This window comes from Phyllobates terribilis, unplaced genomic scaffold (genome assembly GCF_046119375.1).
Source record: "Phyllobates terribilis strain yellow unplaced genomic scaffold, ASM4611937v1 Scaffold_10__3_contigs__length_209671492, whole genome shotgun sequence".
Lineage (NCBI taxonomy): Eukaryota > Metazoa > Chordata > Amphibia > Anura > Dendrobatidae > Phyllobates > Phyllobates terribilis.
In genome coordinates this window covers 177,826,310-177,852,041 of record NW_027362770.1, presented here as the reverse complement: position 1 = coordinate 177,852,041, position 25,732 = coordinate 177,826,310, and the positions used below count along the sequence as shown (strand labels likewise).

The 25,732-nt window shown below is 43.4% G+C and overlaps 1 protein-coding gene across 1 annotated transcript in view; it reads right to left on the bottom strand.

Annotated features, from left to right (window-relative positions):
* The window catches only part of LARGE1 (LARGE xylosyl- and glucuronyltransferase 1), a 521,095-nt gene that overhangs the window by 36,959 nt on the left and 458,404 nt on the right, over nt 1–25,732 (bottom strand). Inside the window, exons 9-10 of the mRNA XM_073650219.1 lie at nt 25,492–25,617; nt 1,556–1,711 (exon numbers count right to left, since the gene is read on the bottom strand). Of these exons, the coding sequence (XP_073506320.1) occupies nt 1,556–1,711; nt 25,492–25,617 (282 nt within the window). The remainder of the gene's footprint in view (nt 1–1,555; nt 1,712–25,491; nt 25,618–25,732) is intronic.

Below are 25,732 nucleotides of genomic sequence, written 5' to 3'. Positions count from 1 at the left end.
CACAACTAACTAAGGGGGGTCACAACTAACTAAGGGGGTCACAACTAACTAAGGAGGGGTCACAACTAACTAAGGAGGGGTCACAACTAACTAAGGAGGCTCACAACTAACTAAGGGGGGTCACAACTAACTAAGGAGGGGTCACAACTAACTAAGGGGGTCACAACTAACTAAGGAGGGGTCACAACTAACTAAGGAGGCTCACAACTAACTAAGGAGGGTCACAACTAACTAAGGGGGGTCACAACTAACTAAGGGGGTCACAACTAACTAAGGAGGGTCACAACTAACTAAGGAGGGGTCACAACTAACTAAGGAGGCTCACAACTAACTAAGGAGGGGTCACAAATAACTAAGGAGGCTCATAACTAACTAAGGGGGGTCACAACTAACTAAGGGGGATCACAACTATCTAAGGGGGGGTCACAACTAACTAAGGGGGATCACAACTAACTAAGGAGGGTCACAACTAACTAAGGGGGGGTCACAACTAACTAAGGGGGGTCACAACTAACTAAGGGGGATCACAACTAACTAAGGAGGGTCACAACTAACTAAGGAGGGGTCACAACTAACTAAGGGGGGTCACAACTAACTAAGGAGGGTCACAACTAACTAAGGGGGGGTCACAACTAACTAAGGGGGATCACAACTAACTAAGGGGGATCACAACTAACTAAGGGGGTCACAACTAACTAAGGAGGGTCACAACTAACTAAGGGGGGTCACAACTAACTAAGGGGGGTCACAACTAACTAATGAGGGTCACAGCTAACTAAGGGGGGTCACAACTAACTAAGGAGGGTCACAACTAACTAAGGAGGGTCACAACTAACTAAGGGGGGTCACAACTAACTAAGGAGGGTCACAACTAACTAAGGGGGGGTCACAACTAACTAAGGGGGATCACAACTAACTAAGGGGGATCACAACTAACTAAGGGGGTCACAACTAACTAAGGAGGGTCACAACTAACTAAGGGGGGTCACAACTAACTAAGGGGGGTCACAACTAACTAATGAGGGTCACAGCTAACTAAGGGGGGTCACAACTAACTAAGGAGGGTCACAACTAACTAAGGAGGGTCACAACTAACTAAGGGGGTCACAACTAACTAAGGAGGGTCACAAGTAACTAAGGGGGGTCACAAGTAACTAAGGGGGATCACAACTAACTAAGGGGGATCACAACTAACTAGCAGAGCTGATCTCTTCATCTCTAAACTTTCCAGCTGCAGATGGTCGACACTGGTCAGATGTAGCAGAGCTGAGGTTTGCATTTGGCACAGTGTACATTACAATGTGTTTTTTACATAGGACTGCAGGTAAAACACAGGGTACACATAAAGCAACTCCAAACCATTCAATAACTAATGCTCCACGTGACAAACTCAGCTCTGCTGCGCTGGCATTGTGCAGCTCTGCTGATGATAGTTGGCAGTCGGATGCCCGGCAGTGAAGGGGTCCGATGAGCTGGGCACTGTGTGTCATGTGTACGCATTGTCGGGCACAGAGCCTGCGCTGATACACTGTAACGAAGTCTCGCTGGCACTCACGTTCTCGCTGTTGACGTCGGTCTCGCTGGGGCAGCCGAACAGCTCTCTGCGCAGGAGGTTCCCGTCGTACTCCAGGAACGTCAGGTAAAGGTTCCGGAAGAATTCCACGTGTTTGTTCTTCACTCTCAGCTTTTTGGGAGAATTCCAGTGAATAACCTGCAAACAAAAAACCCCAAAGGAAATAGTGTAGTCTCCTGAAATACTCTGTGCTGCTGGTAATGTGTGGGATATTAATATTGCTAACTTATTGGTGGGGGTCCGACTCGACTACAGGGTCTGCAGAGCTTCACTATTTGTAGTGAGTAAATGGAGGTGCAATACCAGACTCGGCCACTAGTAAATGCTTGGCGCTGTGCCTGATATATAATAAAGGGGAGGCGGCCTTATCTGTAAACCCCCTTAGCAGTTATTTAGGGGGGCTTTTTTGTTCTGTGCAGATACATTTCGGGGAGGATAATTAAGCAGATGCGCAAATCTGACGTTGAGGAAAGTGGGGGGACAACCCCTTTAAGGGCTCTAATGGCGGCCATATTGGTTGGCACCAGCTAGAAGTGTCCCAATGCAGATATTAATAACCTGAGGATCGGGGGTGGAGGGGGCAGGATCGGCTCGCCAGGCTCCAGCATTTGGGAATGTTCCAGATCCGCTGCCATTAAAATAATGATTTGCGTGCAGACAGGAGATGTGCAGACGGTGGCGGATGTGTGCTGAGGCAGCAGCGTAACTCATCCTGAGACCGCCATCTGGGACACTGCCGCCGCCTCAGCACTTACCAGGATGGGGGCCACCGGCCAACTACAACTTAAAGGGGAACTCTACACTTCAACTACAATATATTAATGCTGCCACCTAGTGTTCAGATACATTACTGCACTGAATCGCTTTAGGAACACAGGCATGCAGATGTCCCCAATGTGGAGATAATCCTGCGGAGGGGGCACAGATACCGCCCCTATAGTATGTGGGGTGCAGCCCCCAGCTCACCTCTCTGTAGAGTTTGTAGAAACCCTAAGTTAAAGGGACAAGCAGTGCCTTGTCGCAACTCTAGGTGGCGATGTAGAAAACACCTTCTCTATTGTGTCTCACTGTGGGCAGGAATCAGACATCACAAATAATGCGTATATATATATATATATAGATATATACACATATGATATATCATGTGAGCACTGTATGGGAGTATTACGTGAGCACTGTATCCAGTATTATGCAGGCACTGTACGCAGTATTATGTAAGCACTGTATGGGAGTATTATGTAAGCATTGTATGGGAGTATTATGTGGACACTGTATGGGAGTATTATGTAAGCATTGTATGGGAGTATTATGTAGGCACTGTATGGAGTATTATGTGGGCACTGTATGGAGTATTATGTGGGCACTGTATGGAGTATTATGTGAGCACTGTATGGGAGTATTATGTAAGCATTGTATGGGAGTATTATGTGGACACTGTATGGGAGTATTATGTAAGCATTGCATGGGAGTATTATGTAGGCACTGTATGGAGTATTATGTGAGCACTGTATGGAGTATTATGTGGGCACTGTATGGAGTATTATGTGAGCACTGTATGGGAGTATTATGCAGGCACTGTATGGAGTATTATGTGGGCACTGTATGGAGTATTATGTGAGCACTGTATGGGGGTATTATGTGGGCACTGTATGCAGTATTGTGTAGGCACTGTATGGGAGTATTATGCAGGCACTGTATACAGTATTATGTGGGCACTGTATGGGAGTATTATGTAAGCACTGTATGGGAGTATTATGCAGGCACTGTATGGGAGTATTATGCAGGCACTGTATGGGAGTATTATGTGAGCACTGTATGGGAGTATTATGTGGGCACTGTATACAGTATTATGTGGGCACTGTATGGGAGTATTATGTGGGCACTGTATACAGTATTATGTGGGCACTGTATACAGTATTATGTGGGCACTGTATGCAGTATTGTGTAGGCACTGTATGGGAGTATTATATGGGCACTGTATGCAGTATTATGTGAGCACTGTATGGGAGTATTATGCAGGCACTGTATGGGAGTATTATGCAGGCACTGTATGGGAGTATTATGTGAGCACTGTATGGGAGTATTATGTAGGCACTGTATACAGTATTATGTAGGCACTGTATGGGAGTATTATGTGGGCACTGTATGGGAGTATTATGTGAGCACTGTATGGGAGTATTATGCAGGCACTGTATGGGAGTATTATGTAAGCACTGTATGGGAGTATTATGTGGGCACTGTATGGGAGTATTATGTAGGCACTGTATACAGTATTATGTAGGCACTGTATGGGAGTATTATGCAGGCACTGTATGGGAGTATTATGTAGGCACTGTATGGGAGTATTATGTGGGCACTGTATGGGAGTATTATGTAGGCACTGTATACAGTATTATGTAGGCACTGTATGGGAGTATTATGCAGGCACTGTATGGGAGTATTATGTGGGCACTGTATGGGAGTATTATGTAGGCACTGTATGGGAGTATTATGTAAGCACTGTATCCAGTATTATGTGAGCACTGTATACAGTATTATGTGGGCACTGTATGCAGTATTGTGTAGGCACTGTATGGGAGTATTATGCAGGCACTGTATACAGTATTATGTGGGCACTGTATGGGAGTATTATGTAAGCACTGTATGCAGTATTATGTGGGCACTGTATGGGAGTATTATGTGGGCACTGTATACAGTATTATGTGGGCACTGTATGGGAGTATTATGTAAGCACTGTATGCAGTATTATGTGGGCACTGTATGGGAGTATTATGTGGGCACTGTATGGGAGTATTATGTAAGCACTGTATGCAGTATTATGTAGGCACTGTATGGGAGTATTATGCGGCACTGTATACAGTATTATGTGGGCACTGTAGGGGAGTATTATGTAAGCACTGTATGCAGTATTATGTGGGCACTGTATGGGAGTATTATGTAAGCACTGTATGCAGTATTATGTAGGCACTGCATGGGAGTATTATGTGGGCACTGTATGGGAGTATTATGTAGGCACTGTATGCAGTATTATGTGGGCACTGTATGGGAGTATTATGTGGGCACTGTATGGGAGTATTATGTAAGCACTGTATGCAGTATTATGTAGGCACTGTATGGGAGTATTATGTAGGCACTGTATGGGAGTATTATGTGGGCACTGTATGGGAGAATTATGTGGGCACTGTATGGGAGTATTATGTAAGGACTCTATACAGTATTATGTAGGCACTGTATGGGAGTATTATGTGGGCACTGTATGGGAGTATTATGTGAGCACTGTATGGGAGTATTATGCAGGCACTGTATGGGAGTATTATGCAGGCACTGTATGCAGTATTATGTAGGCACTGTATGGGAGTATTATGTAGGCACTGTATACAGTACTATGTAGGCACTGTATGGGAGTATTATGTGGGCACTGTATGGGAGTATTATGTGAGCACTGTATGGGAGTATTATGCAGGCACTGTATGGGAGTATTATGTAAGCACTGTATGCAGTATTATGTAGGCACTGTATGGGAGTATTATACAGGCACTGTATGGGAGTATTATGTGGGCACTGTATGGGAGTATTATGTGAGCACTGTATGGAGTATTATGTAGGCACTGTATGGGAGTATTATGTAAGCACTGTATCCAGTATTATGTGAGCACTGTATACAGTATTATGTGGGCACTGTATGCAGTATTGTGTAGGCACTGTATGGGAGTATTATGCAGGCACTGTATACAGTATTATGTGGGCACTGTATGGGAGTATTATGTAAGCACTGTATGCAGTATTATGTGGGCACTGTATGGGAGTATTATGTGGGCACTGTATACAGTATTATGTGGGCACTGTATGGGAGTATTATGTAAGCACTGTATCCAGTATTATGTGAGCACTGTATACAGTATTATGTGGGCACTGTATGCAGTATTGTGTAGGCACTGTATGGGAGTATTATGCAGGCACTGTATACAGTATTATGTGGGCACTGTATGGGAGTATTATGTAAGCACTGTATGCAGTATTATGTGGGCACTGTATGGGAGTATTATGTGGGCACTGTATACAGTATTATGTGGGCACTGTATGGGAGTATTATGTAAGCACTGTATGCAGTATTATGTGGGCACTGTATGGGAGTATTATGTGGGCACTGTATGGGACTATTATGTAAGCACTGTATGCAGTATTATGTAGGCACTGTATGGGAGTATTATGCAGGCACTGTATACAGTATTATGTGGGCACTGTAGGGGAGTATTATGTAAGCACTGTATGCAGTATTATGTGGGCACTGTATGGGAGTATTATGTGGGCACTGTATGGGAGTATTATGTAAGCACTGTATGCAGTATTATGTAGGCACTGCATGGGAGTATTATGTGGGCACTGTATGGGAGTATTATGTAGGCACTGTATGCAGTATTATGTGGGCACTGTATGGGAGTATTATGTGGGCACTGTATGGGAGTATTATGTAAGCACTGTATGCAGTATTATGTAGGCACTGTATGGGAGTATTATGTGGGCACTGTATGGGGGTATTATGTAGGCACTGTATGGGAGTATTATGCAGGCACTGTATACAGTATTATGTGGGCACTGTATGGGAGTATTATGTAGACACTGTATGGGAGTAATATGTAGGCACTGTATGGGAGTATTATGTGGGCACTGTATGGGAGTATTATGTGAGCACTGTATGGGAGCATTATGTGGGCACTGTATGGCAGTATTATGTGAACACTGTATGGGAGTATTGTGTGGGCACAGTATGGGAGTATTATGTAAGCACTGTATGGGAGTATTATGTAAGCACTGTATGGGAGTATTATGTAGACACTGTATGGGAGTATTATGTAGGCACTGTATGGTAGTATTATGTGGGCACTGTATGGGAGTATTATGTAGACACTGTATGGGAGTATTATGTAGGCACTGTATGGGAGTATTATGTGGGCACTGTATGGGAGTATTATGTGAGCACTGTATGGGAGTATTGTGTGGGCACTGTATGGGAGTATTATGTAAGCACTGTATGGGAGTATTATGTAGACACTGTATGGGAGTATTATGTAGGCACTGTATGGGAGTATTATGTGGGCACTGTATGGGAGTATTATGTGAGCACTGTATCCAGTATTATGTAGGCACTGTATACAGTATTATGTAGGCACTGTATGCAGTATTATGCAGGCACTGTATGGGAGTATTATGTGGGCACTGTATGCAGTATTATGTAGGCACTGTATGGGAGTATTATGCAGGCACTGTATGGGAGTATTATGTGGGCACTGCATGGGAGTATTATGTGGGCACTGTATGCAGTATTATGTAGGCACTGTATACAGTATTATGCAGGCACTGTATGGGAGTATTATGCAGGCACTGTATGGGAGTATTATGCGGGCACTGTATGGGAGTATTATGTGGGCACTGTATGGGAGTATTATGTGGGCACTGTATGGGAGTATTATGTGGGCACTGTATGCAGTATTATGTGGGCACTGTATGGGAGTATTATGTTGGCACTGTATGGGAGTATTATGTAGGCACTGTATGGGAGTATTATGTGGGCACTGTATGCAGTATTATGTGGAGACTGTATGCAGTATTGTGAAGGCACTGTATGGGAGTATTATATGGGCACTGTATGCAGTATTATGTGAGCACTGTATGCAGTATTATGTGGGCACTGTATGCAGTATTATGTAGGCCCTGTATGGGAGTATTATGTGGGCACTGTATGGGAGTATTATGTGAGCACTGTATGGAGTATTATGTAGGCACTGTATGGGAGTATTATGCAGGCACTGTATGGAGTATTATGTGAGCACTGTATGGAGTATTATGTGAGCACTGTATGGAGTATTATGTAGGCACTGTATGGGAGTATTATGCAGGCACTGCATGGGAGTATTATGTGAGCACTGTATGGAGTATTATGTAGGCACTGTATGGGAGTATTATGTAGGCACTGTATGCAGTATTATGTGGGCACTGTATGGGAGTATTATGTGGGCACTGTATGGGAGTATTATGTGGGCACTGTATACAGTATTATGTAGGCACTGCATGGGAGTATTATGTGGGCACTGTATGGGAGTATTATGTGGGCACTGTATGGGAGTATTATGTGGGCACTGTATACAGTATTATGTAGGCACTGCATGGGAGTATTATGTGGGCACTGTATGCAGTATTATGTGGGCACTGTATGGGAGTATTATGCGGGCACTGTATGCAGTATTATGTGGGCACTGTATGCAGTATTATGTGGGCACTGTATGGGAGTATTATGTGGGCACTGTATGCAGTATTATGTGGACACTGTATGCAGTATTGTGTAGGCACTGTATGGGAGTATTATATGGGCACTGTATGCAGTATTATGTGAGCACTGTATGCAGTATTATGTGGGCACTGTATGCAGTATTATGTAGGCACTGTATGGGAGTATTATGTGGGCACTGTATGGGAGTATTATGTGAGCACTGTATGGAGTATTATGTAGGCACTGTATGGGAGTATTATGCAGGCACTGTATGGGAGTATTATGTGAGCACTGTATGGAGTATTATGTAGGCACTGTATGCAGAATTATGTAGGCACTGTATGCAGAATTATGTTGGCACTGTATGGGAGTATTATGTGGGCACTGTATGGGAGTATTATGTGGGCACTGTATACAGTATTATGTAGGCACTGTATGCAGTATTATGTGGGCACTGTATGGGAGTATTATGTGGGCACTGTATGCAGTATTATATGGGCACTGTATGGGAGTATTATGTGGGCACTGTATGCAGTATTATGTGGGCACTGTATGGGAGTATTATGTGGGCACTGTATGCAGTATTATGTGGACACTGTATGCAGTATTGTGTAGGCACTGTATGGGAGTATTATATGGGCACTGTATGCAGTATTATGTGAGCACTGTATGCAGTATTATGTGGGCACTGTATGCAGTATTATGTAGGCACTGTATGGGAGTATTATGTGGGCACTGTATGGGAGTATTATGTGAGCACTGTATGGAGTATTATGTAGGCACTGTATGGGAGTATTATGCAGGCACTGTATGGGAGTATTATGTGAGCACTGTATGGAGTATTATGTAGGCACTGTATGGGAGTATTATGTAGGCACTGTATGCAGTATTATGTGGGCACTGTATGGGAGTATTATGTGGGCACTGTATGGGAGTATTATGTGGGCACTGTATACAGTATTATATGGGCACTGTATGGGAGTATTATGTGGGCACTGTATGCAGTATTATGTGGGCACTGTATGGGAGTATTATGTGGGCACTTTATGCAGTATTATGTAGGCACTGTATGGCGTAGAATGTGGGCACTGTATGGGAGTATTATGTAGGCACTGTATGGGAGTATTATGTAGGCACTGCATGGGAGTATTATGTGGGCACTGTATGCAGCATTATGTGAGCACTGTATGCAGTATTATGTGGGCACTTTATGCAGTATTATGTAGGCACTATATGGCAGTATTATGTGAGCACTGTATGGAGTAGAATGTGGGCACTGTATACAGTATTATGTGGGCACTGTATGGGAGTATTATGCAGGCACTGTATGCAGTATTATGTAGGCACTGTATGAGAGTATTATGTAGGCACTGTATGGGAGTATTATGTAGGCACTGTATACAGTATTATGTGGGCACTGTATGGGAGTATTATGTAGGCACTGTATACAGTATTATGTAGGCACTGTATGGGAGTATTATGTGGGCACTGTATGGGAGTATTATGTAGGCACTGTATGGGAGTATTATGTGGGCACTGTATGGGAGTATTATGTAGGCACTGTATGTGAGTATTATGTAGGCACTGTATGGGAGAATTATGTAGGCACTGTATACAGTATTATGTAGGCACTGTATACAGTATTATGTGGGCACTGTATACAGTATTATGTGGGCACTGTATGGAGTATTATGTGAGCACTGTATGGAATATTATGTGGGCACTGTATGGGAGTATTATGTGGGCACTGTATGGGAGTATTATGTGAGCACTGTATGCAGTATTATGTGGGCACTTTATGCAGTATTATGTGGGCACTGTATGGCAGTATTATGTGAGCACTGTATGGCAGTATTATGTGAGCACTGTATGGGAGTATTATGTAGGCACTGTATGGGAGTATTATGTAGGCACTGTGTACAGTATTATGTAGGCACTGTATACAGTATTATGTGGGCACTGTATACAGTATTATGTGGGCACTGTATGGGAGTATTATGTGGGCACTGTATGTAGTATTATATGGGCACTGTATGGGAGTATTATGTGGGCACTGTATGCAGTATTATGTGGGCACTGTATGGGAGTATTATGTGGGCACTCTATGCAGTATTATGTAGGCACTGTATGGGAGTATTATGCAGGCACTGTATGGGAGTATTATGTGGGCACTGTATGGGAGTATTATGTGGGCACTGTATGCAGTATTATATGGGCACTGTATGGGAGTATTATGTGGGCACTGTATGCAGTATTATGTGGGCACTGTATGGGAGTATTATGTGGGCACTGTATGCAGTATTATGTAGGCACTGTATGGGAGTATTATGCAGGCACTGTATGGGAGTATTATGTGGGCACTGTATGGGAGTATTATGTGGGCACTGTATGCAGTATTATGTAGGCACTGTATGGGAGTATTATGTGGGCACTGTATACAGTATTATGCAGGCACTGTATGGAGTATTATGCAGGCACTGTATGGGAGTATTATGCGGGCACTGTATGGGAGTATTATGTGGGCACTGTATGGGAGTATTATGTAGGCACTGTATGGGAGTATTATGTAGGCACTGCATGGGAGTATTATGTGGGCACTGTATGCAGTATTATGTGAGCACTGTATGCAGTATTATGTGGGCACTTTATGCAGTATTATGTAGGCACTATATGGCAGTATTATGTGAGCACTGTATGGAGTAGCATGTGGGCACTGTATACAGTATTATGTGGGCACTGTATGGGAGTATTATGCAGGCACTGTATGCAGTATTATGTAGGCACTGTATGGGAGTATTATGTAGGCACTGTATGGGAGTATTATGTAGGCACTGTATACAGTATTATGTGGGCACTGTATGGGAGTATTATGTAGGCACTGTATGGGAGTATTATGTGGGCACTGTATGGGAGTATTATGTGGGCACTGTATGGGAGTATTATGTAGGCACTGTATACAGTATTATGTGGGCACTGTATACAGTATTATGTGGGCACTGTATGGAAGTATTATGTAGGCACTGTATGGGAGTATTATGTGGGCACTGTATGGGAGTATTATGTAGGCACTGTATGCAGTATTATGTAGGCACTGTATGGGAGTATTATGTAGGCACTGTATACAGTATTATGTAGGCACTGTATGGGAGTATTATGTGGGCACTGTATGGGAGTATTATGTGGCCACTGTATGGGAGTATTATGTAGGCACTGTATACAGTATTATGTAGGCACTGTATGGGAGTATTATGCAGGCACTGTATGGGAGTATTATGTAAGCACTGTATGGGAGTATTATGTGGGCACTGTATGGGAGTATTATGTGGGCACTGTATGCAGTATTATGTAGGCACTGTATACAGTATTATGCAGGCACTGTATGGGAGTATTATGCAGGCACTGTATGGGAGTATTATGCGGGCACTGTATGGGAGTATTATGTGGGCACTGTATGGGAGTATTATGTAGGCACTGTATGGGAGTATTATGTAGGCACTGCATGGGAGTATTATGTGGGCACTGTATGCAGTATTATGTGAGCACTGTATGCAGTATTATGTGGGCACTTTATGCAGTATTATGTAGGCACTATATGGCAGTATTATGTGAGCACTGTATGGAGTAGAATGTGGGCACTGTATACAGTATTATGTGGGCACTGTATGGGAGTATTATGCAGGCACTGTATGCAGTATTATGTAGGCACTGTATGGGAGTATTATGTAGGCACTGTATGGGAGTATTATGTAGGCACTGTATACAGTATTATGTGGGCACTGTATGGGAGTATTATGTAGGCACTGTATGGGAGTATTATGTAGGCACTGTATACAGTATTATGTGGGCACTGTATGGGAGTATTATGTAGGCACTGTATGGGAGTATTATGTGGGCACTGTATGGGAGTATTATGTAGGCACTGTATGGGAGTATTATGTAGGCACTGTATGGGAGTATTATGTAGGCACTGTATACAGTATTATGTGGGCACTGTATGGGAGTATTATGTAGGCACTGTATGGGAGTATTATGTAGGCACTGTATACAGTATTATGTGGGCACTGTATGGGAGTATTATGTAGGCACTGTATGGGAGTATTATGTGGGCACTGTATGGGAGTATTATGTAGGCACTGTATGGGAGTATTATGTGGGCACTGTATGGGAGTATTATGTAGGCACTGTATACAGTATTATGTAGGTACTGTATACAGTATTATGTGGGCACTGTATGGAAGTATTATGTAGGCACTGTATGGGAGTATTATGTGGGCACTGTATGGGAGTATTATGTGGGCACTGTATGGGAGTATTATGTAAGCACTGTATGCAGTATTATGTAGGCACTGTATACAGCATTATGTAGGCACTGTATGGGAGTATTATGTGGGCACTGTATGGGAGTATTATGTGGGCACTGTATGGGAGTATTATGTAGGCACTGTATACAGTATTATGTAGGCACTGTATGGGAGTATTATGTAGGCACTGTATGGGAGTATTATGTGGGCACTGTATGGGAGTATTATGTGGGCACTGTATGGGAGTATTATGTAGGAACTGTATGCAGTATTATGTAGGCACTGTATGGGAGTATTATGTAAGCACTGTATGGGAGTATTATGTAGGCACTGTATAAAGTATTATGTAGGCACTGTATACAGTATTATGTGGGCACTGTATACAGTATTATGCGGGCACTGTATGGAGTATTATGTGAGCACTGTATGGAATATTATGTGGGCACTGTATGGGAGCATTATGTAGGCACTGTATGGGAGTATTATGTGAGCACTGTATGCAGTATTATGTGGGCACTGTATGGCAGTATTATGTGAGCACTGTATGGAGTATTATGTAGGCACTGTATGGGAGTATTATGTAGGCACTGTATGGGAGTATTATGTAGGCACTGTGTGGGAGTATTGTGAGCACGGTATGCAGTATTATGTAGGCACTGTATACAGTATTATGTAGGCACTGTATACAGTATTATGTGGGCACTGTATACAGTATTATGTGGGCACTGTATGGGAGTATTATGTGGCCACTGTATGGGAGTATTATGTGGGCACTGTATGGGAGTATTATGTGAGCACTGTATGCAGTATTATGTAAGCACTGTATGGGAGTATTATGTAGGCACCGTATGGGAGTATTATGCGGACACTGTATGGCAGTATTATGTGGGCACTGTATGGCAGTATTATGTGGGCACTGTATGGCAGTATTATGTAGTCACGGTATGGCAGTATTATGTAGTCACTGTATGGCAGTATTATGTAGGCATTATATAGCAGTATTATGTAGGCACTGTAGATTTTTATATAATAGTGGCATATTATACTAGTACAATGTGAGCACTGTATAGCACTATTAAGTGAGCACTTCAGAGCAGTATTATGTGAAATTGTTAGGAAATATGTGAGAAGTATGATGTGAGCACTGTATGGCAGTATTATGTGACACTAGAGTGAGACAGTACGTCCCTTTTAGTTGGGTACTTTATAGTCCTACTATTTGGGTGATATATTATAGTATAACAATAATATCTGAGTACCATTTTGCAATGTTATGTGAGCACTGTATGGGAATTGGGAATTTTACATAGCTTTATTATGTGAGTATAGTATGGCAGTATTATGTGAGCACTGTATGTTACTGTTTGCTTTTAGGAATGTAGGATGGTATGTTATGGGATGGCGGTATTATGTAAGCACTTAATAACAATACTTTATGGCAGTATTTTGGGAACACTGTAGGGCAGTATTATGTGCACACTGGATGTTACTGCTATTTAGCACTGTATGATGGTATATTATAGGTATTATAGCAGTATTATGTGAACACTGTATGGCAGTATTATATGAACATTGCATATTACTTTGTTTTTAGCGCTGTAGGATGGTATATTATAGGATGGCGGTATTATGGCAGTATTATGTGAACACTGTATGCTACTGTTTTAGCACTGTAGGATGGTATATTATAGGATGGCAGTATTACTCTCCATTTTACGTCACACATGGTGGTCCTTGATCTTGCTGTAGCCGTTGCTGGTAGCTGCATAGTGATAAATATTGTATCCAGTAAGATATAATATAACATATACGGGCAAATCTTTTTCCAAGCAGCATTTTCTGTGCATCCAGCACCATTTTTGGGGACAAATGAGCCCTGCAGTATCCCTCACCTTCCACTAGATGGCAGAAGAGAGCTCTGCAAAGCGACAAGTCCTCCCGAGTGCAGAAAAATTCCGACTAACCTTCAAATCTCCCTCATTTATCTGTAAGTCATCGTTATGCGGAGCTGTCAACCTGGAGCGACAGCACTGAAATCACACACATTCGGGGTGTTTGACCAAGAAAATTAAAGTCGTTTAACCCCTTCGTCGCCAGGAGAGACGTCAGGTTCGTCCGCCTTCCTCGATGGACGTGGACTGATGAGTGGTGATTAGCGCAGACCGACAGCCGCTCACATGGTCTGCCGGAAAAAATGAACGTGCCCATCGCCGAGGGGGATGTCATAAAACATATGAGATGGTCTCCGGAAAAAACACGTTACAATAACTGGTGGGGTCCGGACACCGGCAGCAAATGCTCCAAAGACATAGAGTACTGATAGGGAGGTGAGGTCCGATGGGCACAGGGGAGATGTCTGTACAGCGACATATAAGTCCTGGGATCTGCAGCCAGAGGGGTCACTCGGAAATTATGCTCCCACCTTTAAAAAGTATTTCCACATAGCAAAAACAAGTAATCCCACCTTAAAGAACAAGTAATTCTACCTTAAAAAAAGCAAATAATTCCACCTTAAAAAAGCAAAAAATTCCACCTTAAAAAACAATTACTTCCACTTTAAAAAATCAAGTACTTCCATCTTAAAGCAAGCACTTTCAGTACATTACTAGTGTATTCCTAGCACAATATGGCGGCATAGCAGTATAACCTCAGCATTATACAGCAGTACTATATGAGCTCTTTAAGGGAGTTTTATCTGGATGCTCCATATCATTTTGACTAAGCCATATTATCTGGGCTTTTTTTAACAGTATTATGGTGGTATTATGTGTGGGATGTACAGTCATGGCCAAAAGTTTTGAGAATGACACCAAAATTATATTTTCCCATGATCTGCTGGCCTCTGGTTTTTATTAGTGTTTGTCTGATGTTTATATCACATACAGAAATATAATTGCAATCATATTATGAGTACCAATAGGTTATATTGACAGTTAGAATGAGTTAATGCAGCAAGTCAATATTTGCAGTGTTGCCCCTTCTTCTTCAGGACCTCTGTAATTCTCCCTGGCATGCTCTCAATCAACTTTTGGACCAAATCCTGACTGATAGCAGTCCATTCTTGCATAATCAATGCTTGCATTTTGCCACAATTTGTTGGTTTTTGTTTGTCCACCCGTCTCTTGATGATTGACCACAAGTTCTCAATGGGATTAAGATCTGGGGAGTTTCCAGGCCATGGACCCAAAATCTCTATGTTTTGTTCCATGAGCCATTTAGTTATCACCTTTGCTTTATGGCAAGGTGCTCCATCATGCTGGAAAAGGCATTGTTGGGCGCCAAACTGCTCTTGGACGGTTGGGAGAAGTTGCTCTTGGGGGACATTCTGGTACCATTCTTTATTCATGGCTGTGTTGTTAGGCAAGACTGTGAGTGAGCCGATTCCCTTTGCTGAGAAGCAACCCCACACATGAATGGTTTCAGGATGCTTTACAGTTGGCATGAGACAAGACTGGTGGTAGCGCTCACCTCTTCTTCTCCGAATAAGCTGTTTTCCAGATGTCCCAAACAATCGAAAAGGGGATTCATCAGAGAAAATGACTTTGCCCCAGTCCTCAGCAGTCCACTCCCTGTACCTTTTGCAGAATATCAGTCGGTCCCTGATGTTTTTTTCTGGAGAGAAGTGGCTTCTTTGCTGCCCTCCTTGAAACCAGCCCTTGCTCAAAGAGTCTCCGCCTCACAGTGCGTGCAGAAGCACTCACACCAGCCTGCTGCCATTCCTGAGCAAGCTCGGCGCCGCTGGTAGTCCGATCCCGCAGCTGAAACAGTTTTAAGATACGGTCCTGGCGCTTGCTGGTCTTTCTTGGGCGCCCTGGAGCCTTTTTGACAACAATGGAAGCTCTCTCCTTGAAGTTCTTGATGATGCGGTAGATTGTTGACTGAGGTGCAATCTTTGTAGCTGCGATACTCTTCCCTGTTGGCCATTTTTGTGCAGTGCAATGATGGCTGCACGTGTTTCTTTAGAGATAACCATGGTTAACTGAAGAGAAACAATGATACCAAGAACCAGCCTCCTTTTAAAGTGTCCAGTGATGTCATTCTTACTTAATCATGACTGATTGATTGCCAGCCCTGTCCTCATCAACACCCACACCTGTGTTAATGGATCAATCACTAAAACGATGTTAGCTGCTCCTTTTAAGGCAGGACTGCAATGATGTTGAAATGTGTTTTGGGGGTTAAAGTTCATTTTCTGGGCAAATATTGACTTTGCAAGTACAGTAATTGCTGTTAAGCTGATCACTCTTTGACATTCAGGAGCATATGCAAATTGCCATTACAAAAAATGAAGCAGTAAACTTTGGAAAAATTACTATTTGTCTCATTCTCAATACTTTTGGCCATGACTGTATATGACAGTGTCATCTATAAACGTTGCGGTCTTATTTGAGCTTTATATAGTGGTATTATCATCACTTTCCAGTATTATGTGAGCTGCATATATGAGTATTATCTTGTCACTATATAGCGGTATTATGAGAGTTGTATATGGCAGTATCATTTAGGCATAAGACGGCAATGTATGGTTAAAGTACGTGGGCTGTATATGAAATTATCATCTTACCACTATATGGCAGTATTTTTGGGCTACTTATGATGGTAACACTTGAATGTACGGACTTTATGATGGAATATTGTACGGTGGAATTATTTAGGTTGTACACGGTGGTATTTTTCTACCGCTACATGCCTGTATTATGTAGGTTATACGGCTATACATAGCAGTACAATTTTTGGCACTATAGGGTGGATTTATTTGGACAAGCTATGGCTGTTTTATACATTGTGTGCAGAATTATTAGGCAAGTTGTATTTTAGAGGATTATTTTTATTATTGATCAACAACTATGTTCTCAATCAACCCAAAAGATTCATAAATATCCAAGCTTAATATTTTTGGTAGTTGGAGTGGGTTTTTTTTAGATTTGACTATCTTAGGAGGATATCTGTTTGTGCAGGTAACTATTACTGTGCAGAATTATTAGGCAACTTAATAAAAACCAAATATAATCCCATCTCACTTGTTTATTTTCACCAGGTAAACCAATATCAGTGCACAAAATTTAGAAATAAACATTTCTGACATGCAAAAACAAAAACCAAAAAAATTAGTGATGAATATAGCCACCTTTCTTTATGATGACACTCAGCAGCCTCCATCCATAGATTCTGTCAGTTGCTTGATCTGTTTTCGATCAACATTACGTGCAGCAGCCACCACAGCCTCCCAGACACTGCTCCCAGAGGTGTACTGTTTTCCCTCCCTGTAGATCTCACCACAGCCTCCCAGACACTGTTCCGAGAGGTGTACTGTTTTCCCTCCCTGTAGATCTCACCACAGCCTCCCAGACACTGCACCCAGAGGTGTACTGTTTTCCCTCCCTGTAGATCTCACAATTTATGATGGACCACAGGTTCTCTATGGGGTTCAGATCAGGTGAACAAGGGGGCCATGTCATTATTTTTTCTTCTTTTAGACCTTTACTGGCCAGCCATGCTGTGAAGTAGTTGGATGCATGTGATGGAGCATTGTCCTGCATGAAAATCATGTTTTTCTTGAACGATACTGACTTCTTCCTGTACCACTGCTTGAAGAAGTTGTCTTCCAGAAACTGGCAGTAGGTCTGGGAGTTGAGCTTCACTCCATCCTCAACCCGAAAAGGTCCCACAAGTTCATCTTTGATGATACCAGCCCATACCAGTACCCCACCTCCACCTTGCTGGCGTCGGAGTGGAGCTCTCTGCCCTTTACTGATCCAGCCTCTGGCCCATCCATCTGGCCCATCAAGAGTCACTCTCATTTCATCAGTCCATAAAACCTTTGAATAATCAGTCTTAATATATTTCTTGGCCCATTCTTGATGTTTTATCTTATGTTTCTTGTTCATAGGTGGTGGTTTTTCAGCCTTCCTTACCTTGGCCATGTCCCTGAGTATTGCACACCTTGTGCTTTTTGATACTCCAGTAACGTTGCAGCTCTGAAATATGGCAAAACTGGTGGTGAATGGCATCTTGGCAGCTTCACGCTTGATTTTCCTCAATTCATGGGCAGTTATTTTGCGCCTTTTTTGGCCATCATGCTTCTTGCGACCCTGTTGGCTATTTGCCATGAAACGCTTGATTGCTCAGTGATCACGCTTCAAAAGTTTGGAAATTTCAAGACTGCTGCCTCCCTCCGCAAGACATCTCACAATTTTGGACTTTTCAGAAACCGTCAAATCTCTCTTCTGACCCATTTTGCCAAAGGAAAGGAAGTTGCCTAATAATTAAGCACACCTTATATAGGGGGTTGATGTCATTAATACGCATTTGCCTAATAATTCTGCACACAATATATACTCCAGAGCTGCGCTCACTATTCTGCACACGGTGTATCGGCTGTATATGACAGTATGGTTTTGACACTATATCATGGAATTACCTGGGTTGTATATGGTGGTATTATCTGGGCATTATACAGCTGTATGAGAGTATCATATTAACATAATATGGCGGTATTTTGGGGTTATGTAAAGTTGTATAAGCTTGGTACTATATGGATGTATATGGGAGTATCATAGTACTAATATATGGCGGTATTTTGGAGGCTATATTATCTTGATACTATATTGATAATATGTGGGCTGAATGTGACAGTATTATCTTGACACTATATGGTGGAATTATGTGGTTGTATATAGCGGTATTTTTAGGATTATACGGTTGTATTATCTTGTCACTATATGGCTGTAACACGTGGGTTGCATATAATAGTAATATCTATATACTGTATGGTAGAATTACGTGGGTTGTATATGGCAGTATTTTTTGTGCTACAATCTTGGCGCTATACAGCTGTATATGAGAGTATATTACCCATACATGGCAGTATTGTGGGGGCTATTTAATGTTGTATTATCTTGGTAGTATATGGATGTATATGAGAGTATTATAGTACCAATATATGGCGGTATTATATATGGTTACATTATCTTGATACTACATGGCTAATATGTTGCCTGAATGTGATGGTATTATCTTGACAGTGTATGGTGGGTTGTATATGGCAGTATATTTTGAGCTATATATGGCAGTATTATCTTGGTACTATATGGATGCATATGACAGTATTATAATATCAATATATGGCAGTATTTTGGGGGCTATATATGATTATATTATCTCAATACTATATGACTAATATGTGGCCTGAATGTGACGGTAATATCTTGACACAGTATGGTGGGTTGTATATGGTGGTATTTTTGAGGTTATATACGGTTGTATTATCTTTCCACTACATGGCTGTAATATGTGGGTTGTATATAATGATAATATCTTGACAGTGTATGGTGGAATTATGTGGGTTATATATGGCGGTATTTTAGGGGCTATTTAAAGTTGTATTATCTTGGCACTACATGCATGTATAGGAGAGTATTATAGTACCAATATATGGCGGTATTTTGGGGTTCTATATATGGTTATATTATCTTGATACTATAAGGCTAATATGAGGGTTGAATATGACGGTAATATCTTGACACTGTATGGTGGAACTATGTGGGTTGTATATGGCGGTATTTTTGGGCTATATACGGTTGTATGATCTTGCACTATATGACTGTAATATATGGATTGCATATAGTGGTAATATCTTGGCACTGTATGGTGGCATTATGTGAGTTGTATATGGCGGTATTTTGGGGCTATATATGGCTGTATAATATGGATTGTATATAGTGGTAATATCTTGACACTGTATGGTGGCATTATGTGTATTATTGGGCTATATACAGTTCTATTATCTTGCACTAAATGGTTGTACTATATGGGATGTGTATTATCTTGACACTGTATTGTGTCATTATGTGAGCTTTATACAACTATGCGGTACTTTTTACAACTATGAGGCTAAAAATGCTAGAAATTACCAGCCCAGCAGGAGGCTGCGCCGCGCCTCGCCTAGGTGTCAGGATACCTTCCCTGTGTGCACAGGCTCCATAGACACCCGCTGTTAATAAAGCTGCAGCCGGTTGTGACATCTTTGAAGGCGCAGACGTGACAGATCCTGCGATGACTTTGTAGACACCTGCTCCGCAGACTGTCGCCCTGGAGGAATGCTCTGCAGGTAACGTCTGTGCGCGCAGCTGGCGGTGCCCGACTTCTTCTGATTTGTTTTGTGTTATGTGTCTGCAGGTGAGAGGTTGCGCTCCAGTCACAGCCAGAGCTGCATCCCATTACCAGGTATCTGCACTTCCAACAACCTCTGATTGTCACCAAAGCTCCCATAATGCACAATTCAGGTTGCAGCTCTGGGTGTAACTAGAGTATAGAACATTACGTAGCCAAATGAGCAGGTGCTTGTGCTGCTATGACCAGTGCTGCAGAATTTTGCATGCAGCTTTGGATGTGACTGGAGTATGATGGTGAAAAGGCAAAGCACAAAGACTCCGCACGAGGCCGACAAGAACGACGCGACGTAACACCGATGAAGAAATGGCAGCGGCAGGTCCGAGATTCCCAGTCCTGGAGGAACATCAGGAATATTGGTCCTAAATCAACAGGATATACCACCCTATACCACCAGGGATATTCCCCCTATACCACCAGGGATATTCCCCCTATACCACCAGGGATACTCCCCCTATACCACCAGGGATACTCCCCCTATACCACCAGGGATATTCCCCCTATACCACCAGGGATACTCCCCCTATACCACCAGGGATACTCCCCCTATACCACCAGGGATATTCCTCCTATACCACCAGGGATATTCCCCATATACCACCAGGGATATTCCCCCTATACCACAAGAGATATTCCCCCTATACCACCAGGGATATTCCCCCTATACCACCAGGGATATTCCCCCTATACCACCAGGGATACTCCCCTTATACCACCAGGGATATTCCCCCTATACCACCAGGGATATTCCCCCTATACCACCAGGGATATTCCTCCTATACCACCAGGGATACTCCCCCTATACCACCAGGGATACTCCACCTATACCACAAGAGATATTCCCCCTATACCACCAGGGATATTCCCCCTATACCACCAGGGATACTCTCCCTATACCACCAGGGATATTCACCCTATACCACCAGGGATATTCACCCTATACCACCAGGGATACTCCCCCTATACCACCAGGGATATCCCCCCTATACCACCAGGGATATTCCCCCTATACCACCAGGGATATTCCCCCTATACCACCAGGGATACTCCCCCTATACCACCAGGGATATTCCCCCTATACCACCAGGGATATTCCCCCTATACCACCAGGGATATTCCTCCTATACCACCAGGGATATTCCCCATATACCACCAGGGATATTCCCCCTATACCACAAGAGATATTCCCCCTATACCACCAGGGATATTCCCCCTATACCACCAGGGATATTCCCCCTATACCACCAGGGATACTCCCCCTATACCACCAGGGATATTCCCCCTATACAACCAGGGATATTCCCCCTATACCACCAGGGATATTCCTCCTATACCACCAGGGATATTCCCCATATACCACCAGGGATATTCCTCCTATACCACCAGGGATACTCCCCCTATACCACCAGGGATACTCCACCTATACCACAAGAGATATTCCCCCTATACCACCAGGGATATTCCCCCTATACCACCAGGGATACTCTCCCTATACCACCAGGGATATTCACCCTATACCACCAGGGATACTCCCCCTATACCACCAGGGATATCCCCCCTATACCACCAGGGATATTCACCCTATACCACCAGGGATACTCCCCCTATACCACCAGGGATATTCACCCTATACCACCAGGGATACTCCCCCTATACCACCAGGGATATTCCCCCTATACCACCAGGGATACTCCCCCTATACCACCAGGGATATTCACCCTATACCACCAGGGATACTCCCCCTATACCACCAGGGATATTCCATCTATACCACCAGGGATACTCCTCCTATACCACCAGGGATATTCCCCCTATACCACCAGGGATACTCCCCCTATACCACCAGGGATATTCCCCCTATACCACCAGGGATACTCCCCCTATACCACCAGGGATATTCAACCTATACCACCAGGGATACTCCCCCTATACCATCAGGGATATTCCCCCTATACCACCAGGGATATTCCCCCTATACCACCAGGGATATTCCCCCTATACCACAAGGGATACTCCCCCTATACCACCAGGGATATTCCCCCTATACCACCAAGGATACTGCCCCTATACCACCAGGGATATTCCCCCTATACCACCAAGGATACTGCCCCTATACCACCAGGGATACTCCCCCTATACCACCAGGGATACTGCCCCTATACCACCAGGGATACTCCCCCTATACCACCAGGGATATTTCCCCTATACCACCAGATATACTCCCCCTATACCACCAGGGATATTCCCCCTATACCACCAGGAATACTGCCCCTATACCACCAGGGATACTCCCCCTATACCACCAGGGATACTCCCCCTATACCACCAGGGATATTCCCCCTATACCACCAGGGATACTGCCCCTATACCACCAGGGATACTCCCCCTATACCACCAGGGATATTCCCCCTATACCACCAGGGATACTCCCCCTATACCACCAGGGATATTCCCCCTATACCACCAGGGATATTCCCCCTATACCACCAGGGATACTCGCCCTATATCACCAGGGATACTCCCCCTATACCACCAGGGATACTCCCCCTATACCACCAGGGATATTCCCCCTATACAACCAGGGATACTCCCCCTATACCACCAGGGATATTCCCCCTATAGCACCAGGGATACTCCCCCTATACCACCAGGGATACTCCCCCTATACCACCAGGGATATTCCCCCTATACCACCAGGGATATTCCCCCTATACCACCAGGGATATTCCCCCTATAGCACCAGGGATATTCTCCCTATAGCACCAGGGATACTCCCCCTATACCACCAGGAATATTCCCCCTATACCACCAGGGATAGTCCCCCTATAGCACCAGGGATACTCCTCCTATACCACCAGGGATTATACTAGGAATGTTGTCATTAACCCCTTAACCACTCAAAGTAAAAACTGATGATATAGAACACAGAAAGTAGTAGATGGGATTGTATAAACATTTCTGCCTCAGAATCTGTCGGATCTTCTAGACATAAACCTTGTTCCGTCCTTGATGTGAATCAGGAGGAGAATCCATCTCTCTGTCCTCTCTAGGAGGAATGAGGAGCAGCTTGTTCTTCCCTTCATTAATTTCGGCGGATGCTTTATTATGTCGCTTATTAATTACATAATATTCTCTCTTATTAGATGAGATGTCGAATGAGCCGGTGGAAGTTTCTCCAGGTGTAATAAGTCTGCGCGGTAATGGGGAGAGGTGTAACACGGACGGGCGCCGGCGTCCTCTCACCGAACACCAATAAAGACGCTTGTAATTGGCACCGGCTCCGCGGTAATTCATTATTCTCCAGCAATATGTGGAAAAAACAAGCGGGAACGACATCCGAGGACGCAACACGAGACGTCTAACATACAAGAGCGATTAATTATATCCTCCGAGATCGATGGGAAATTCCAAGGACTACAGAACTGTCATCTACAGTGGGTGCGGAAAGTATTCAGACCCCTTTACATTTTTCACTCTTTGTTTCATTGCAGCCATTTGGTAAATTCTAAAAAGTTCATTTTTTCCTCATTAAAGTGCACTCTGCCCCCATCTTGTCTGAAAAAAACAGAAATGTAGAAATTTTTGCCAATTTATTAGAAAAGAAAAACTGAAATATCACATGGTCATAAGTATTCAGACCCTTTGCTCAGACACTCATATGTAAGTCACATGCTGTCCATTTCCTTGTGATCCTCCTTGAGATGGTTCTACGCCTTCATTGGAGTCCAGCTGTGTTTAATTAAACTGATAGGACTTGATTTGGAAAGGCGCACACCTGTCTATATAAGACCTCACAGCTCACAGTGCATGTCAGACCAAACGAGATTCATGAGCTCAAAGGAACTGCCCAAGGAGCTCAGAGACCGAACTGTAGCAAGGCACAGATCTGGTCAAGGTTACAAAAGAATTTCTGCATTACTCAAGGTTCCTAAGAGCACAGTGGCCTCCATAATCCTTAAATGGAAGAAGTTTGGGACCACCAGAAGTCTTCCTAGACCTGGCCATCCAGCCAAACTGAGCAATCGTGGGAGAAGAGCCTTAGTGAGAGAGGTAAAGAAGAACCCCAAGATCACTGTGGCTGAGCTCCAGAGATGCAGTAGGGAGATGGGAGAAAGTTCCACAAAGTCAACTATCACTGCAGCCCTCCACCAGTCGGGCCTTTATGGCAGAGTGGCCCAACAGAAGCCTCTCCTCTGTGCAAGACATATGAAAGACGGCATAGAGTTTGCTCAAAAACACATGGAGGACTCCCAGACTATGAGAAATAAGATTCTCTGGTCTGATGAGACGAAGATAGAACTTTTTGGTGATAATTCTAAGCGGTATGTGTGGAGAAAACCAGGCACTGCTCATCACCTGCCCAATACAATCCCAACAGTGAAACATGGTGGTGGCAGCATCGTGCTATGGGGGTGTTTTTCAGCTGCAGGGACAGGACGACTGGTTGCAATTGAAGGAAACATGAATGCGGCCAAGTACAGAGATATCCTGGATGAAAACCTCTTCCAGAGTGCTCTGGACCTCAGACTTGGCCGAAGGTTCACCTTCCAACAAGACAATGACCCTAAGCACACAGCTAAAATAACAAAGGAGTGGCTTCAGAACAACTCTGTGACCATTCAGAGCCCTGACCTAAACCCAATTGAGCATCTCTGGAGAGGCCTGAAAATGGCTGTCCACCAACGTTCACCATCAACCTGATGGAACTGGAGAGGATCTGCAAGGAAGAATGGCAGAGGATCCCCAAATCCAGGGGTGAAAAACTTGTTGCATCATTCCCAAGAAGACTCATGGCTGTACTAGCTCAAAATGGGGCTTCTACTCAATACTGAGCAAAGGGTCTGAATACTTATGACCATGTGATATTTCAGTTTTTCTTTTTTAATAAATTTGCAAAAATTTCTACATTTCTGTTTTTTTTCAGTTAAGATGGGGTGCAGAGTGGACGATAATGAGAAAAAAAAAGAACTTTATAGAATTTACCAAATGGCTGCAATGAAACAAAGAGTGAAAAATGTAAAGGGGTCTGAATACTTTCTGTACCCACTGTATATTATCTATTATCTATCTCATCGTGTGGATGGTGTTGGTTTATATTGTCTCACCTGGCAGTTGTTTCCTTTCTGCAGTATACACATGAAATATATAAGACTTCTTCGCTTTCACAATCACCTCACCTTCAGATCAGAGACGTCTCGGTAGCATTGCTCAGAGCGGGTGTGATCTGATAGCTGCACGTTCCAGAAACAGGGAAGCTGATGGACCAAGAACGGGTTCTGCTTGATGACAGCATTAAAGATGTCCTAGAGAAAGACAGAGAGAAAGCACTCACTGTACAATATATATATATATTCTTCTACATAGGGGTCAGTATTATAGTAGTTATATTCTTCTACATAGGGGTCAGTATTATAGTAG